Raw genomic sequence first — 16,704 nt, 5'->3', positions numbered from 1 at the left:
CAAGTCACTTAACCTTCATTGCCCCACCCCCCCAAAAATTAAAAGTGTTTTGTTTTTTACTGTTCCCTCCCCCAATCTGCCCTTCCCTCCTTCCCCTCTTTTCCACCCCCATCTCCTTCCCCTCCCATTTTCCCTCAGTGCAAAAATATAGTACTATACCCACTTGAGTATGTATGTTATTCCCTCTTTGAGCCAATTCTGATGATAGTAAGGTTTACTCACTCCCCCACTCCTTCCCTTTCTTCCCCTCTCCTCCATGAGCTTTTTTCTTGTTTCTTTCATGTGAGCTACTTCTCCCCAGTCCACCTCTCCCCTTTCCCCTTCCCCAGTGCATTCCTCCTACCCCTCAACCCTATTTAAAAGATGTCATCATGGGTTAGGTAGGTGGCACAGTGGACAAAGCACCAGCCCTGGACCCAGGAGGTCCCAAGCCCAAATCTGTCCCCAGACATAAGACACCCCACCCTGCCTACCCTACAAAGAACAAGGATAAACAAAAAATAAATGCTTTACAGATATAATCCCTTCATATTCAGTTCAGACCTGTGTCCTCTGTCTAAGTGTATTCCTTTCAGCTGCCCTAATGCTGAGAAAGTTCTTATGAGTTCAAAGTATTATCTTCCCATGTAGGAATGTAAACAGTTTAATCTTTTAATATCCCTCATGATTTCTTTTTCTTGTTTACCTTTTTATGCTTCTCCAGGGTCTTGTATTTGAAAGTCAAATTTTCTATTCAGTTGAGGCCTTTTCATCACAAATGCCTGAAAGTCCTCTTTTTCATTGAAGTCCCATTTTTTTCCTCTGAAAGATTATATTCAGTTTTGCTGGGTATGTGATTCTTGGCCTATTGTTTACTAATTTACTTATATTGTCTCCCTGTTTATCTAGGTCATGTATCCATTTTGATCATATCTTGGTAAATGGCATAAGATATTGTTCTATATCCCATTTCTACCATGCTGCTTTCCAGTTTTTGCAACAATTTTTACCAAATAGTGAATTTTTATTCCCAAAGCTTAAATCTTTATATTTGTCAAACATAAGGTTACTATAATCATTTGCTACTGTATATTGTATTTTTACTCTGTCCCACTGATCTACCTTTCTATTTCTTAGCCAGTACTAGATAGGTTTGATGGTTACTACCTTATAATATAGTTTAAGATCTGGTACTGCTAAACCTCCAATGTTAAATCTTTTTTAGTTCTTTTGATATTCTTGACTTTTTGTTCTTCCAAATGAATTTTACTTTTTTTTCTAGCTCAGATTTTTTTCTTTGTAATTTAATTGGGATGGCATTGAATAAGTAGATTAGTTTATGTAGTATTTTCATTTTTATTATATTGGCTCTGTCTACCCATGAACAATGAATATTTTTCTAATTATTTAAATCAGAATTTATATGAAAAGTGTTTTATAATTATGTTTATGTAGTTCCTGGGTTTTCTTGGTAGTTATACTCCCAGGTATTTTATGCTGTCTACGGTTATTTCAAATGGTATAGCTGTCTTTTTTTTTCTTTTTTGTTGTTGTTGGGGAATGAGGGTTAAGTGACTTACTTAGGGTCACACAGTTAGTGTCAAGTGTCTGAGACTAGATTTGAACTCGGGTCCTCTTGAATCCAGGGCCAGTGCTTTATCCACTGTGCCACCTACCTGCCCTCGGTATAGCTGTCTTTTTCAGAGAGAGATAATATATAAATATGTATGAATTCATTAATGGGTTCATAAAGAAAGTTCACATTTTCCATCATCGTATCCCCACTACCTTACATGAGCAGGTGCTTCAGAACTTTAAAAAATGGAGCTGAATTTGAAGTGTGGTTTTGTTTAATTCATATAGAGTAGTTACTGTTACCACTAGAAAATGCTTGAATTAAGAATTAAGAGCAGTAAGACTAGTATTTCGTTTAGGGCAATTTGCTATTAACTTAAAATATAGTATCTTCATACATAGCTAACATCAATTTAGCCAATTTTTATTCTGGTTTCTAAGAGCTGTGGAATGTTCACTATAACTATTCTTTAGATCTCTAAAGCAAATGAGCAATTCAGGAAATTCTTAAAAATGTGTCATTAACTGTTAGAGTTTCACTGCAATACTTTACCAAAATCTTGTCAGTTGTTGGGCTTATTGATTATACCAGATTCTCCTGGAACCTGGCTCCTGGCTGTTATCTTTCTTTTTGGAAAGAGATTAGAATCTCTCTGCTCCTTTATGACTGAGCATAGCAAATGAGCCAGGCAGAAAATAGAGATCTGTACAGTTTGAAAAGGGTCAGCACAGGGAAAATTTGGAATGATTAGTACAATATTGGTTTATCTACATTTTATAATACTAAAGTCTATAAAAGAGATCTGATAAGATTCTGAGTCAAGTAAAGATATCAAGTAATGCCGTAACATCTATATACTAAGTCAAAATCCATAAATGATGTTTTAAATGAATTTTTTTTGTGTGTGTGAATAAGTCAGAGAATGCCCACATCTCTAGTCTAGCATTAGGATCCAAGACATAATTGGTGAAAGCTAATCCAATAGCCATAAAACTTAAGAACTATCCAGAAAGTTCACTGATGAATACAATCTATCACTTGAAAAGTTTCACAATATTTCATTTGTTGTATCTCTTTCCTTACCTGTACTACTCATTTTTCATTCTTGGCTTCCGTTCTACCCACTGGGTTTTTTCATCCTCATTCTGTGAGGCCTCTCTGCAGCTTTTTAAAACTTGATGTACACAGCCAGCATTTGAGAGAGATAGGGATGGGATTAAATCTGTGGTATAGGGAACTTCTGCTTGGGGAAACTCCTACTGACATAGGTTGGAATGTTCTGTGCTACTTAGAGAAATGTTTAGGGCCCTGAGTGGTTAAGTGACTTTCCTGGTAGCTAATATGTGTCAGAGATGGGACTCGAACCTAGATTTTCATGACTTTGAGGTCAACTTTCTACAGTACCCCATGACTTCTCAATTGAGGGAGGTATTAAAAAGAGCTTGAGGATCAAAGGTGTTAAGTGACTTGCCCATAATTAGTTTGTCAGAGGTGAAATTTGAACCTTAATCTTCCTGATTCCATGTTTAGCACTCTTTACTCCCTCGTTCTGGTTGGGGTTGGACATCTGGGAGTATCTCCTGATCCTCAGCCATTTAAGGAGGATATCCAGGGAATTCTCATTTCCCTCCCTGCCATGTTACTAGACTTTGTCATCTCTAGAAACTCATCATTCTGTAAGATGAAATCCACTCTGAAACTTTCACTTCCTCAGATAATTTCCTAACCCTGGCTACAGGACTTCATCATGTCCTGGCATCAGGTAACTCTTTTCCCCTGTGACCCCCTTTTCAGCTTCTTTTTTTTTAATGAGTTGTCTTTCTCTATTAGATTGTGAGTTCCTTGAAGGCAGGGACTTTTTTTATGCCTTTCTTTGTATCCCTAGTACTTAGATCAGTGCCCAGCACACAATAGACTTTTTTTTTTGGTGGGGCAGTGAATGTTAAGTGACTTGCCCAAGGTCACACAGCTGGTAAGTGTCAAGTATCTGAGGCCAGATTTGAACTCAGGTCCTCCTGAATCCAGGGTCAGCACTTTTTCACTGCACCACCTAGCTGCCCCCACAAAGTAGACTTTTAATAAATGTTTATTGAAACCATACAACTTTGCCTCTCTGCTTTAAAAGTCAGATATTGAAGAGAAAGTGAATAAAATCAAATTTGGGGCAGAAGGCATGAACACCCAGAGTGGGGATAGGGGCATGGAGTTCAGGAAAGGCTTCATATAGATCGTAGTGTTTGAGCTGAGTTGATTCTCAGACTCTGTGGTAAAGTAGGGGTATATTCCCAAATATGAGGGATAACCAATGCCAAGACCTTGGGTAGAGTGCCATGTAGAAGGAACAATCAGGCCGATTTGGTGGGACCATAGTGTGCATGAAGTGGGGAGTAATATATAATCAAGACTAGAAAAGTAGGTTGGGGTTTAGGTTGTAAAGGGCTTTAAATACCAAACAGAAGAATTGATATTGGATCCTAGATATAATAGTAAACTGTTGGAGTTTATTGAGCAGGGGAGTGACATAGTCAGGCCTTCACTTTAGCAAAATCACTTTGGAAGCTGTGTGGCTGATAGTTTGGGATGGAATGAGACAGGGGGAGACTAAATTGGTAGACTATTGCCATATAATAGGCGAGAGTTTAATGTTTGGAGATTTCTATAAAATCTTGAGTTTACTTTCTGAATCAGTGGAAAAGAGCAGAAAGTTTTAAAATATAATTAAAACTTAATAACATCTCAACTAGTGTAGGATAGCATTAATTTAAAATCTTTTTATTCTTTGACAGGGGATTATAGGAGAATTCCAAAGCCACCTTTTCCCAGATTTTGTTTTAAATCTTTCTCTCTCTAATCCATTTTAGAATCATAGGACTTTTGTGCTGGAAGACACCTTTGAGATCAGATAGTCCCATCTTCCTTTCTGTGGATGATGAAAGTAAGGCTCAGGAAGTGTCCAAAGTCACAGAGACTTAGTAGGAGAACCGGGATTAGATCCCACAGCTCTACAATACATAATATACTATCGTAGATGTCTATCTGATTTCTTACTATAGCTCTTAAACTCTGACCTAATGTTAGAGCACTACCATTATTCCAGTTCTGCCATGTGAAGTTCACATGATAATAAGACATGGCATTGTTACTTAGAGTTTAAAATTCTCTCTATTCAGATCCACTTAATCACAACAAAGTATCTGATTGGTAAGCAGTATTAGAAATTGTGTTGTTATACTATAATCTTATATTTCAAGTTTTTAAAATTTCAGTAGGCATAATAAAAACTTTGCTCCTAATAAGAGTCCTTGATTTGTGTTGAGAAGTACACTGCTTAATTGTATGTTATTTGGATGAAATAAATTTATTCTGAGGAGAGTTGTTCAGTTCATTTATTCAAAGGAAAACTTTGTAGAACATGCTATTTATAATTGAAAAAAAATTTTTTTTAATTAACAAGCATTTATTTTTTCTCCTTCTCACCTGCCTACCTGCAACTTCATTTGAAAAAAAAAAGATGAAAAACACTTGTAACATATGTCTAGTCAAGTAAAGCAGATTTCCACATTGGCCATGTCCAAAAATGTATATCCCATTGTGTATCTCTTCTATCACATCACTGGCTTAGGGTAGTTAGCATGTTTCATCTCCATTCTTCTGGAATCCTTGCTGGTCATCACATTGATTAGAGCTTTCAAGTCTTTACAAGTTATTTTTCTTTATGATATTGTTGTTGTAGAAATTGTTCTATTGGTTCTATGAACTTCGTTTTGCATCAGGTCTTCTCAATTTTCTCTGAAACCATCTATTCTATTAAATTCCAATCCCATAATTTGTTTAGCCATTCCTATGTAGATGGTTTCCAGGATTTTGCTTTTACAAAAAGAGTCACTATAAATATTTTTGTATATATGGGTCCTTTTCCTCTTTTTAAAATCTATTTGTTGTATAGACCTAGTAGTACTATTGCTAGGTCAAAGGGTATGTACAATTTAGTAACTTTGGGGACATAATTCCAAACTGCTGTCCAGAATCATTGGACTAATTCACAGCTCTTTCAGTAGCGTTATTAACATTTTCTTATAGCTCATCCTATGATTGTCATTTTCTTTTTTTTTTTGGTCATCCTTGACAATATCATTGGTGTGAGGTAGAATCTCAGAGCTACTTTATTTTATATTTCTCTCCATAAGTGATTTGGAGCCTTTTTTCATATGTTTATTTATAGCTTGGATATCTTCCTTTGAAAACTGCCAGAACATATTGTTATTTTAGTGGAAACAATGTCTTATGATATTTTAAATAAAATTTTGATTCATTTGTTTTAAATTTCATTGTTTTAAATTTTGATCTTTGCCCGAACAGATGTGATGCTAGCATAGCTAGATTGTCTGCAGAGCATAAAACAACATATGAAGGCCTTCAGCACTTGAACAAAGAACAGCAGGCTGCCAAACTTATTTTGGAAACTAAAATCAAAGATGCAGAAGGACAGGTATGATTTTTTAAAAAATAATTTTAAAAAATTTTAAAATGTTTCTAAAATGGTTGATTTGCAGTTAGCACAAATACCTTGAGGTTGATAGTTTCTTTCCTTTTTTTGTGGGGCCCTGAGGGTAAGTGTCAAGTGTCTGAGGTCAGATTTGAACTCAGGTCCTCCTGAATCCAGGGCTGGTGCCTTGTCCACTGCTCCACCTAGCTGCCCCCAAGATTATTAGTTTCTTGAAACAGATGAGCCAGTTTTTGTTGTTGTTTGTTTTTAATATTGGGGCTGGGTTTATGTAGAATTGGAAGAATTTTTTTTTTTACTTCTCACTTCTTCCTTCCCTTTGTCATCTCGAGTATATTAGCAGAGCAGTCTTTCATATCATCCTATTTTCTTATATATTGCATACATGAAATGAAACAGCCAATGTTATCGTGTGACAGGTAGTCAAAAGAACCTAGGCATATTCCTGAGTGTATTGGGTGGTCTGGCAGTATAGTTCAGCCCCTGGTGGGAAGAGTTCCAGATGGTCTATTCTAAGAAATCTGGCTCAGTCCCAGGTAATTTCTAATTCCTAAAACCCTTAAAAACCCAAGTTGAGTTCAGGGACATCGTGGAGGTTCAATTTCCCCCAGGGTGGGCATGAGTTTATTCTCTTCTGGGAATTTTCTATACTGAGGCTCAGCCATGTCTCTTCAGAGAAACCCAAACTAGAGGCTACCTCCCATCTCTCCTCTTCACCTAGCCCTCTCCTCTGCCTTTGGCTTACCATTATTTAAGTTCCTATCCTTGGGCATTTACCAACAATAGGTCAACTTTCTAAAAGTGTGGAGGTTAGGCGATCTATTTGCCTAGGCATTCACCCAGGTGCATTTGACTCTATTTCAGACTTCATTAGACTTTAAAATGAACTTATTTTCTACCAGACAATTTGGGATGACTTGGCAGGCCCAGGAGGTAGGCAGCATGGGCTCAGAATAGAGCTGCTTTGCCTTCTTCTACAGTCTTTATCCCGAGCCTTAGCTTGATTATAGTGACTGGGGAGGAATCTTTGAGAATTTAGCAAGGCAGAAGGACGCCAAATGGTTAAGCAGTTGTTTATTATGGGAGGGGAAGGGAATGAGCATTTATATAGCACCTACTGTGTACCATGCACTGTGCTAAGTGTGGGTAATTCACAGTGCAGCCTCATCAATTTTGTTAAACATGGCTATTCATGTCAATATCAGAGCAAAGCACAAAATACAAAAGCTATAGCCTTTCACAAGTTCTTTATTGCTACAGTCTGGGACCCCTTGTCTCCTGAATAGAGCCTATTCAGAACTTGCCAGAAAACCTGCCCACATAGTACATGTCATCAAAATTAGGATTGTCACAGTTACATTATTAAAATGGGCAAAAGATTGGCGCACTCTCAGTCACACAGATGGTACAGAGACCGCAGTAAAATGTCTATTTTATTAGCCAGCCGGTTGTAAAAAAGACCTTAAGTTTGGACTCATAGGAAGAGATGAGGTGGGATGGCAAATGAATGAAAGCATTTCCTCTCCTTTCACTACAACTCAGCTCCATGATTGTGGCTGCGATCATGGAAAAGAGGCACCAGATAATCCTGGCCTAGGGTAGTTTCTTCTAGCAAAAAAAGGTCGTCTACTTTTATAATAATTGAGTCATGGAGTAGATATTTATTTAGTATCTTCATGTGTATAGTGCTGTGTCAGGCACTGTAGGGAATACAAAGAAGTCAAAGAAGTGGTCTCAATTGTCAAAAACATTCTAATCTAGTTGGAGAGAAAGATGAATGTCCATGAAAATTTAAATAGCGACACAAGGTATTATATGTTTTGTGGCTTTTCCTTCACTAGAACTCTTCCAGCCCAGGTTGGAAGAAAAAGAACTGGTTATAGCTTACATGCCAATCAGTATAAGGAGCAGGCACTTCTCGCCTGGAGGAGGAGGAGGCACGAGGAGGAAGACTCTTCCTCTTTTTCCTTCTCCTCCCCCTCTTCCTCTTCTGTTTGAGTTCTTCTTCCATTGATACATATGGAATACTTTCCATGCTTTAATAGAAAATCTTCATGAATTGCTGAGACACTCTCCCTCCCCCACCCCGCCCCAAATAATCATTACTTTGTGGCTGGTGATGAGTATCTCCTAATGTAGAAGCTAGGCTGAGCTTAGGACAATGAACCCCAGCCCATTACTGGGCTAGTATAAAAGCCTTTCCAGCTTGATAGTATCTGCTAGAACTTGTACTTCACTGGAATAGACCTCAAGAACTTTCTTACATTCCCACTTTGATGAGGCATTGTGAGTAGGATTTTAGTGTAAGGTTTATAACAAAGCTAAAAATGCTAAACAAGATTAGTGATTACTCTTAAAATTCTTGGTATACTTAATGAATTTCTATTTTCTAATGTTACTTTTATGTAAAGGTTTGTATAGATGATGGCCTTTAAAGTTCCTTGTTAGTTTAAATCTATAATTCTGTAATCTCATAGGTAATTTTAAAGTGTGAATTACTTTTTTTCAGATTTCTCAGCTTTTAAGCAGAGTTGACCTGTCAATATCAGAGCAAAGCACAAAGCTGAAAATGACCCACAGAGATAGCAACCATCAGCTTCACCTTTTGGATATTAAGTGAGTACCATTGCATTAAGAAATAATTTTTTTTGGTTCAGAAATTTAACTCAGTAAACATTTATTAAATGCTTACGACGTATGATATATTTTGCTAGCAGCATAGCTGCACCAAGTGGGGGCGATTTGTGAGTTTCTGCAGTGCTATTCATTCCTAGTTGCTATGCTATTCATATACTACAATTCCCAGTCTGCTTCTTAAATTTTTTTAACAGTTACAAGAAAGAATATGTTATAGCCCATTTGGAGTGAAGTGCTCATTTGCTAGTCGAAATTCTCTTCTTAGATTGGATAAAGAGGGAAAGAATTCATATGTATAAAAATATTTATAACTGCACTTTTTTGTTGTAGCAAAGAGCTAGAAATGAAGTGAGTATCATTTGGGGAATGGCTGAACAAATTATGTTTTATGAATGTAATGGAGTATTACTGCATTATAAGAAATGATGAAAGGGACAGATTCAGAGAAATGTGGGAAAGCTTGTATGAACTGATGCCAAGTAAAATATAGAAGTAGAACTGTTTTATACAGTGCCCATAATAGCATAAAGATGAATACTTTTTTTTGTTTTTGTTTGTTTGTTTTGCAGAGCAATGGGGGTTAAGTGACTTGCCCAGGGTCACACAGCTAGTAAGTGTCAAGTGTCTGTGGCTGGATTTGAACTCAGGTCTTCTTGAATCCAGGACCGGTGCTTTATCCTCTGCGCCACCTAGCTGCCCCAAGACGAATACTTTTGAAAGACAGGAACTTTAATCAATTCTGTGACCAATAACAGTTCCAAAAGATTGATGCTCTCACCTCTTGTTGGAGAGATAATAAACTATAGATACAGAATAGGAATACATTTCCATATACAACCATTCAACAAAAAGGGAGGGCTTTTATTTCAAGAGTTCTAGTTGGGGAAGGAGGGAAGGTAGCATTTAGTGATAGTGTTATTTAAAAAAAAAAGGAGGGGCAGCTAGGTGGTGCAGTGGATAGAGCACTGACCTCAGACACTTAACACTTACTAGCTGTGTGACCCTGGGCAAGTCACTTAACCCCAATTGCCTCACTAAAAAAAAAAAAAAAAAAAAAGGCATCCATGAAGCTTTTCAGTGAATACACAGATGACTCCAGAGAGGAGGTTCTGAAGGGGACAAAGACAGACAGTGTAATGTTGGTACTACCATGTTGTTCTGGGCTGGGCTTGACTCAAGTCAGTCTCCTGGTAGTTCAGGTTTTATATTGGAATCACATGTGACACTCATAGATCATCCCAGTGTTAACAAAAGGAAATTTCCTTAGAGCTAGAGAAGGTTTTTCAACAAAAATAGAAATTCAGAACCCCTTGAGTTGATTCACGTGGGTGAAACTCCCACTCTAAACCTCTCCCCTCCCATATAAGCTTCTGAAGGCCCCTTCAGATCCTCAAGTATAAGCCCTTACTTCTCTGAGCTAACCAAGTCTAGAGGAATGTCTCAGTGTTCTTTAAGGAAAACTACCCTAACTTGCATGGATAGATGGATCAGGATATTACTACTCTCACACTTGTTAAAATTTATATATACATATATATTCATTATTACTTCTAATTACATATTTTTACATTTTAAAAAAAAAATTTGAGTTCTAAATTCTTTTGCTTCCTTTCCTTCCCCCTTCTTGAGAAGGCAAGTAATTTGATATAGGTTATACAGGTGCAGTTATGCAAAACATATTTCTGTATTAGTCATGTCAAGAAAGAAAACAGACAAAAACCCCACCAAAAATAAAGTAAAAAAAAAAAAGTATGCCTCGATTTGCATTCAGACTCCATCAGTTCATTTTCTGGAGGTGGATAGCATTTTCATCATAGAGCCCTTCCTCTTGTCTTAGATCATTGTATTGCTGAGAATAGCTAAGTCATTCACAGTTGATCATTGTACAATATTGCTTACTGTGTGCAATGTTCTCCTGGTTCTGCCCACTTCACTTTGCATCAATTAATGTAAGTCTTTCCAGGTTTTTCTGAAAGCATCTTACTTGTCATTTCTTATAGCATAATAGTATTCCATCACAATTATATACCACAGCCATTCCCCAATTAATGGGCACCCTTTCAATTTCCAATTTTTTTCTTTTACAAAAAGTGCTGCTATAAATATTTTTGTGCATATAGACCCTTTTCCTTTTCCTTTTTTTGAATCTCTTTGGGATACAACTTAGTAATGGTACTGCTGGGTCAAAGGTGTAAGGGGCTAAAATTCTAGCTATACTCTCTAAAATCTAATGAGTGGTCACCAATAAATTATAAGCTTTAGCAAGAGTATTTAAATGTTTAAGTATTTATTAAAGAGTATTAGGATCAGAGAGAAAGGTAAAAATCTAATTATTTCTAAGAGACCCCATCATCTGACCTGCCATGGTGAGGTCAGGAACCAAAAGAGGCAAAAGCCCTCTGCCAGCATCCACTTCCTACTTTGGGTCCTCCTCCCAGAAATGGGAGGCTCCTCAAATTGATTGGCTGGTAGCCTTGATAGACAGTACCCACGAGCAAACGTCACTTCCTGACGCCAAGGACCTTGACCACATGGCTTGCCCTCAGATGCCTTCTCCTCATGGCAGAGCTTTCCTACAGTAGCTCTCCAGCAGGTGGCATCATTCCAGTTGTTAACAAAGGGTGTGCACAGTTTTATAGCCTTTGGGGCATAGTTCCAAATTGCTGTCCAGAATATTTGGATCAGTTCACAACACTGCCAACAGTGCATCAGTGTCCTAGTCTTTCTACAGTCCCTCCAACATTTGTCATTTTCCTTTTCTGCCATATTAGTCAATCTTATAGGTGTGAGTTGGTACCCTTAGAGTTGTTTCAATTTGCGTTTCTCTAATCAATAGTGGTTTAGAGCACTTTTCTTATATGACTTTAGATAGCTTTGATTTCTTCTGAACAGTATTTGACCATTTATCATTTGGGGAATGACTTGTAATCTTATAAATTTGACTCAGTTATTTATATATCTCAGAAACTTGCTGTAAAATCCCTTCCCCCCAGTTTTCTGCTTTCCCTCTAATCTGTCTGAGTTAGTTTTGTTTGTGCAACCCTTTTTAAATTTAATATAATGAAAATTATCCATTTTATATCCCATAATACTCTCTCTTGTTTGGTCATACATTCTTCTCTTATCTGTATATCTGACAGGTAAACTATTAAATGCTCCCCTATTTTGCTTATGGTAGCTTCCTTTATTTCCAAATCATGTAATCCACTCTACTGTCCACTTATGTTTTATGGGTAACTTCATCCTATTCACATTAACAGTTATGATTACTAACTGTTTATTTCCCTCCATCTTAATCCTCCCTCCATCCTTTTCCTCTATTCTTTCACTCTTTCCTCCTCAAAAGTGTTTTGCTTCTGGCCACTGCCTCCCCTGCAGTTCAGATGTTTTTCTAATGAGATATTTAACATTTTCTTCTTTTTTTCTTTTCTTTGATTTTGTTTGATTGTTTCTTGATGTCTTCTGGAGTCATTAGCTTCCATTCACCCAATTCTAATTTTTAAGGAATTATTTTCTTCAGTGAGCTTTTTTTACCCCTTTTCCATTTGGCCAATTCTACTTCTTAAGTTCTTTTATTCAGTGAACTTTTAAAAAACATCTTTTTCCATTTGATCAGTTCTGATTTTTAAGGAGTTCTACTCTTTAGTAGATTTTTATGACTCTTTTACCATTTAACCTATTCTGTTTTTAAGGAGCTATTTTCTTCTGTATTTTTTTTTTGTGCCTCCTTTACTAAGCTGTTGGCTTTTTCTTCATGACTTGCTTGTATAACACTCATTTCTTTTCCCAATCCCACCCCCAACCCTCTTATTTGATTCTTCAAACACTTTTTGAGCTCTTCCAGGAATTCCTTTTGGACCTGACTTCAATTCACATTTTTCTTTCAGGTTTATGTGTAGATATTTTGATTTTGTTGTCTTCTTCTGAGTTTATGTTTTGAGCTACCTAGTTTTCCTAGTAACTTTCTCTGTTCAGATTATTTTTTTTTGTTGTTTGCTTATTTTCCTAACCCATTTTTTGACTTTAAACCTTATATTAAAGTTAGACTCTGCTTTTGGGAAGTAGGGAGCATTGTCCTAAGCTTTAGCTTTTTTGTGCCTCTATTTTCAGAGGTAGTTCTTGGGGTCTGTAAGTTTTCAGTTCTTCTAAGGTGTCATGATTTAAGGAGAGATGTGGTCACTGTTCTCCTGGCCTATATTCTGGTTTATGAGTGTCCACAGGCACTCTTTTCTGCCTTGGAACCATGACCAAAGTCCTCCTCTTTGCAGTGCACTGTAACAATTGGAACTACGCCACCTGCTGGAGACTTACTGTAGAAAAGCTCTGCCCATGAGGTGAAGGTCTTTGAGGGCAAGACCATGCATCTTTTCTTTGGTGTCAGGAAGTGACGTTTGCTTTTGGGAGGAAGAAGGGTGAGCCTGGAGCTCTGACTCTCGCTCTTTCCTGTGGACTCTGGTGGAGAGGGGAGTGAGAAATGCATTCTCCCTTTAATAGATAGATGAATGTAGGCCTTTCTCTCTCTCTTTACCAAATTCTTATTCTCCTTAATAAATGCTTAAAAGCCTAACTCTTGCTAAAGCTTATAATTTATTGGTGACCACTCATTAGATATTTTAGACAGACTAGCTAGAATTTTAGCCTTTAACAGCACCCTGGGACTTTGACCCAGAACCACATATGGGCAATACAACAGACTCCAGTTTCCAGTGACATCAGAGGATTTCCTGTAGTTTCATTCTGACTAGTTGTCTGACTCCCTTATTTTCTCGGGGCTAAGAGCTCCAGCAGCTATCAACTATCAGTGCCAATTGAGTAGCCCCCAAGGCCTGCTGATGGCTTCAGTTCATTTTATTTTATTTTTGTGGGGCAATGAGGGTTAAGTGACTTGCCCAGGGTCACACAGCTAGTAAGTGTCAAGTGTCTGAGCCTGGATTTTGAACTCAGGTCTTCTTGAATCTAGGTCCAGTGCTTTATCCTCTCCTAGCTGCTCCTGTTCATTATATTTTAAAAAGAACAAACAGTGTACAGTAGATCCATGGATTTACATGTAATCTCAATTTTCTGATCTTTGTGTATAGAAATGTTCATGTTTGTTGATGGTTTTCTAGTTGATAATAAAAAAAAACAATTAAAATGGACCTCTCTTGAGCTTACCTATTTGTCATTTTGCAAACAAGCAGAAGAGATATAGGCTTGCTAAACTGCTTTTTGTGTTCCTTTCATTTCTTTCATTAGTTTTGCTGCATCAGCATGACAGTGAAATTATTTCCTTGTTTTCAATAAACTTTTGGAATGATTTTCTCAAAGTTTGCCAAATACTTTGTATTTTGTCTTTCATTATTCCAGTAGCTGGTATGGGAGATCTTGCAAGGGTATGGCTTGCTTTGGTAAATTAATTTTGAATTTTTTCTTTTGCAGTATTTGGGTGAAATAAATGAGGGAACAGAGGCAGTAAGGAAGAACAGTTATGGTCTAATTGGAGGAAAATTATATTAACTCATAGATAGCATTTATCACTACCCATAGTTTATAATTAGTCTGTACTAGAGTCCAGAGTAGTAAAGATTTTGGCTTTCCTGACTTTCTTTATTCCATAATAGAGTTCCAAATGGTTAAATCTTAATAAAGAATGTCCATGCACACACACCAAAGTCCATCTTATTTTTAAGAACTTAAAAAATGCATTATTGAGCCAAACTCAAGTGGACTTTCATTCCTAGAATTTTGTTTAATAGAAACTCTGAAAAATGTATTGTAAGGTTAGAATAGTCATTCTTGGAACTAACCATGAAGGTAAGGAAAGTGTACCATGACATTCCATTTTTTGGGAAGTCTATAATGTACCTATTTTAAAAAATATACATTTGGGCAGCTAGATGGCGCAGTGGATAGAGCACCAGCCCTGGAGTCAGGAGTACCTGAGTTTAAATCCGGCCTCAGACACTTAACATTTACTAGCTGTGTGACACTGGGCAAGTCACTTAACCTCAATTGCCTCACTATATATATATATATATATATATATATATATATATATATATATATCTTTACTCTAAAAAAGAAGCCTACATAAGTTTCTGTGCCTCTTGAGAAATGAATGCTATAAATGTCAAGCATGAAGGGGTACCTATTGATTCTAGTCTTCTTTCATTTGGTGAACAAATCTATTTTCACCCTACCCCTATTCCTCAGGATTCTACAAATGTCAATTATCAACCTTCATCACTCTTTAGTTCCCACTAGACCATAAAGTATTTCTCTAGGGTTTCTGCTTATGATCTTTCTTATGAATATGAGTCACACTAGCAATTTGGAAGTATTTTAGTACTGTTGTCATTGTAGCAATTACTTACACATGTTAGTTTAATAGCTTAACAATTTTATGCTTTAGTTATTTTAGATCATTTTCCCCCTTCTAAAGACCAAGGTAAATAACTTAGTTTCTCCTTTTAATCCCTAAACCCATCTTTTGTACTGTCATCAAATAATCCCAATTGTCTTCTACCTTGCTTTCTCCCTTTGATACATTTTAAAGAACTTGTTATTATAGTCTCTAGAATCCTTTGTAAAAGGTTTTATTTGGCCCACCTAATTTATGATTTTCCCATGACATGTTAAATTTTCTGGGATTCCCTATACTCCTCAATTAGATTATTGTATTATTTTTTAAAAAGATGCCCCTTTCCCCTGTGATAGCTTCTTTTACTTTGTCTGTCATGTGGGGATCCTTCTCCTCTCAAGTTTCAAAAGCATGTCAACACTATATTCTACTAAGTCTCCAAAATGAATTTTTAAATGTCTGATTTGTTTTTGCTTTTTGTCTTTAACACAGATTTTTATCCTGGGCTTTCAGTGAATTCTTTAAATAGTCTCCAGACTTCCTGTGAATTAGTCACTTTAACTCTTCCTTTTATTTCCTTCCCTAATTATTGTATTTGCTAAAAATGAATAACTATGTGATAGATTTTTTGGTTTTGCTTCTCTTGTATAAATGGTGAATTGTGCTGTGATTGTTCAGTGGTTCACTTTTAACTACCGGTTCTTTGGCCCTATTCAGGACCAAATCCATTATATTTATCTTGAGTTCTAAAAGTGATTTTCCTGGGAAAGGCCACTTTGCTATCTCAAAGTTGTTCTCTATATCTCTTTGGATAAAGCCTTGTACCATTTCATTTTTGGTATTTGAATTTGTAATTGAAGTTTTCCTGTGTTTCTGTCTGACTTAAATTTGCAGCTTCTTCAGTTTTTAACATTTACAACTCAATTTCATTAAATATAGATGATCCTATTTTTGTCACATATTTTTTATAAAAATATGGAAGTTCCATCAATAGAATTTCCATAGGGCTTTTTTAGACTTGTAAGATTTCTACACTATTCCTTTTTTAGAAGATCTGTGAATTAGTTAATGTAGGAACTTCCTCTATTGACACAAATTGCAAACTATCTATAACCTATATAGCCTTATGAAGTTGCCTGAAGATCTAAGAAGTGGTCAAATACCTAGTAAGTATTAAGAGGTAGGACATCCTGACTTCTTCAAGCACTGCTACTTAACTGTGGCAATAACATCATAATAGCTAAAATTCTACATGAGGCAGTAGAAATGACCCAGAAGAAAACAAAGATGTGAAGAACAGCTGGGCTAGTCCAAGCATACACAGAGAAAGTCTGTGCTAAGGGTGAAATAATTTTATGAGCATTAACACATTGATTCTAAAGGTATCTCAAAGTGGGGAGTATACCAAAGAAAACAATTTGACTTTATTGTTACCTTTAAAAAATGATGATCAAAAGATTATTAATAACCACCCATATTCCTATTTTTCCATCTCTAGAACAATTTTATGATACACACATCACCAGCATCCTTGATAAAAAAAATGAGAAGGGAACTGCCAGTGCTTTTGCAAGTAATATTCTATAGCAGACTTTATCTTACAGTCACACAACTGACTGAATGAAAGATATTGGGAATACAAGATTCCATTGCTTGTTGGTTATAAAA

General features: G+C 36.5%; 1 protein-coding gene across 5 annotated transcripts in view; it reads left to right on the top strand.

The window, feature by feature from the left end:
- FAM81A (family with sequence similarity 81 member A) overlaps positions 1 to 16,704 on the top strand; it is an 82,109-nt gene that overhangs the window by 52,224 nt on the left and 13,181 nt on the right. For all 5 annotated transcript variants that reach the window (XM_043988681.1, XM_043988680.1, XM_043988679.1 and 2 more), the window contains exons 5-6: positions 5,915 to 6,044; positions 8,569 to 8,675. In XM_043988681.1, the coding sequence (XP_043844616.1) occupies positions 5,915 to 6,044; positions 8,569 to 8,675 (237 nt within the window). The remainder of the gene's footprint in view (positions 1 to 5,914; positions 6,045 to 8,568; positions 8,676 to 16,704) is intronic.

This window comes from Dromiciops gliroides, chromosome 2 (genome assembly GCF_019393635.1).
Source record: "Dromiciops gliroides isolate mDroGli1 chromosome 2, mDroGli1.pri, whole genome shotgun sequence".
NCBI classification, from domain to species: Eukaryota; Metazoa; Chordata; class Mammalia; order Microbiotheria; family Microbiotheriidae; genus Dromiciops; species Dromiciops gliroides.
Note: the sequence above shows the minus strand (reverse complement) of the source record. Positions and strands in the feature narration are given on the sequence as shown.